At 43.0% G+C, this 1,213-nt stretch overlaps 1 protein-coding gene across 2 annotated transcripts in view; it reads left to right on the top strand.

Moving 5' to 3' along the window:
* b3gat2 (beta-1,3-glucuronyltransferase 2 (glucuronosyltransferase S)) overlaps positions 1–1,213 on the top strand; it is a 134,068-nt gene that overhangs the window by 76,590 nt on the left and 56,265 nt on the right. For both annotated transcript variants that reach the window (XR_004333734.1, XM_032527496.1), the window contains exon 3: positions 898–1,046. Coding sequence is in view for 1 of the 2 variants with exons in the window: in XM_032527496.1 (XP_032383387.1) it covers positions 898–1,046 (149 nt within the window). In the remaining variant the exon portion in view is untranslated. The remainder of the gene's footprint in view (positions 1–897; positions 1,047–1,213) is intronic.

Raw genomic sequence — 1,213 nt, 5'->3', positions numbered from 1 at the left:
CCTTACCCTCCTTTTCACCACTCCACACCGACTGCTACTGTCAAGAGTTTCCTACGAAAGGGATCGAAACATTTAGTTCTATTTACTACTAATCTTTTACTTTAAAAAACTAATGATGAATTCTTTTGCTTTGTGTTAAGATAACAGGATGCTAAGTGCATCACAGACTGGTTTATGTCAGTGTTTAGTCAGGTTTTAAAACCATTTAATTTTTTTTTTTTCAAATGCTATCAAATTTAATCAAACACCCCAAAAATCAAAATAAGTAATCATGTATTTTACCTGCGTTGTATGTTTGTGTACAACATAGCATACATCCATGCATCCAAGTTATTTTTGGGCTATTGAATTGGATAAAAGAAACCCACATTTCTGTTATAAAAAAACAAACTTGAGAAATGGGTCAAATTGGACCCAAGGACAACACAAGGGTGAACACATTGATCTCACAATCTGAATCTGTTTGCAACCTTCAAACGTATGGCTGGTTGGAGGATAGCTAATGTCTTCCAGAGTAATTACATAGTGTCACATTTTCTCCCACTGTTTCCAAATGTTCTAATCAGGTTGATTAAATCTGGTTGCAAGCCAGCCATTAATCCCCACCTCTGCTACAACACACTGGCATCATGAGCATTTTGACTTCCTTCTGACTTTCTCATGCTTATCGTCTCATCTATACTGCAATTATCACGGGAGAATGGCAGACCCCTGTGGTAAAGGAATTTCATATCAGCCGTATCATAGTTATTAGAAACACTAATGCGCTATCATTTGCTGCTGTGAGTATAATAGGCTCGTTATGTGTTTTTAAATCCATGCAGGCTAACCTCCTTTCCCTTTCTCTGTCTTTGCTCCCTCTCTGCTGCCTTGTCGTCCTCCCTCTCTCTCCCTTAGGTTTTGCGGTGAACCTCCAGGTGATCTTGGCCAACCCGCGGGCGCAGTTCAAGCGCCGCGGCTCCCAGCCGGGGATGCAGGAGTCCGACTTCCTCAAGCAGATCACAAAGGTCACCGAGTTGGAGCCCAAGGCCAACAATTGCACCCGGGTCAGTAACCAAGCACCGTCGTCACCATGGCAACATATTGAACAAATACCTGATGTGATGCTTACAGCTTAGGGGTGCAACGGGTCACAAAACTCCCGGGTCGGGTCGGTTAACAGTCACAGATTGGATACATTTTCTGATCAGCCCAAAAACGGGGGGGGGGGGGG

The sequence above is a fragment of the Etheostoma spectabile genome, chromosome 10, assembly GCF_008692095.1.
Source record: "Etheostoma spectabile isolate EspeVRDwgs_2016 chromosome 10, UIUC_Espe_1.0, whole genome shotgun sequence".
NCBI classification, from domain to species: domain Eukaryota; kingdom Metazoa; phylum Chordata; class Actinopteri; order Perciformes; family Percidae; genus Etheostoma; species Etheostoma spectabile.
Note: the sequence above shows the minus strand (reverse complement) of the source record. Positions and strands in the feature narration are given on the sequence as shown.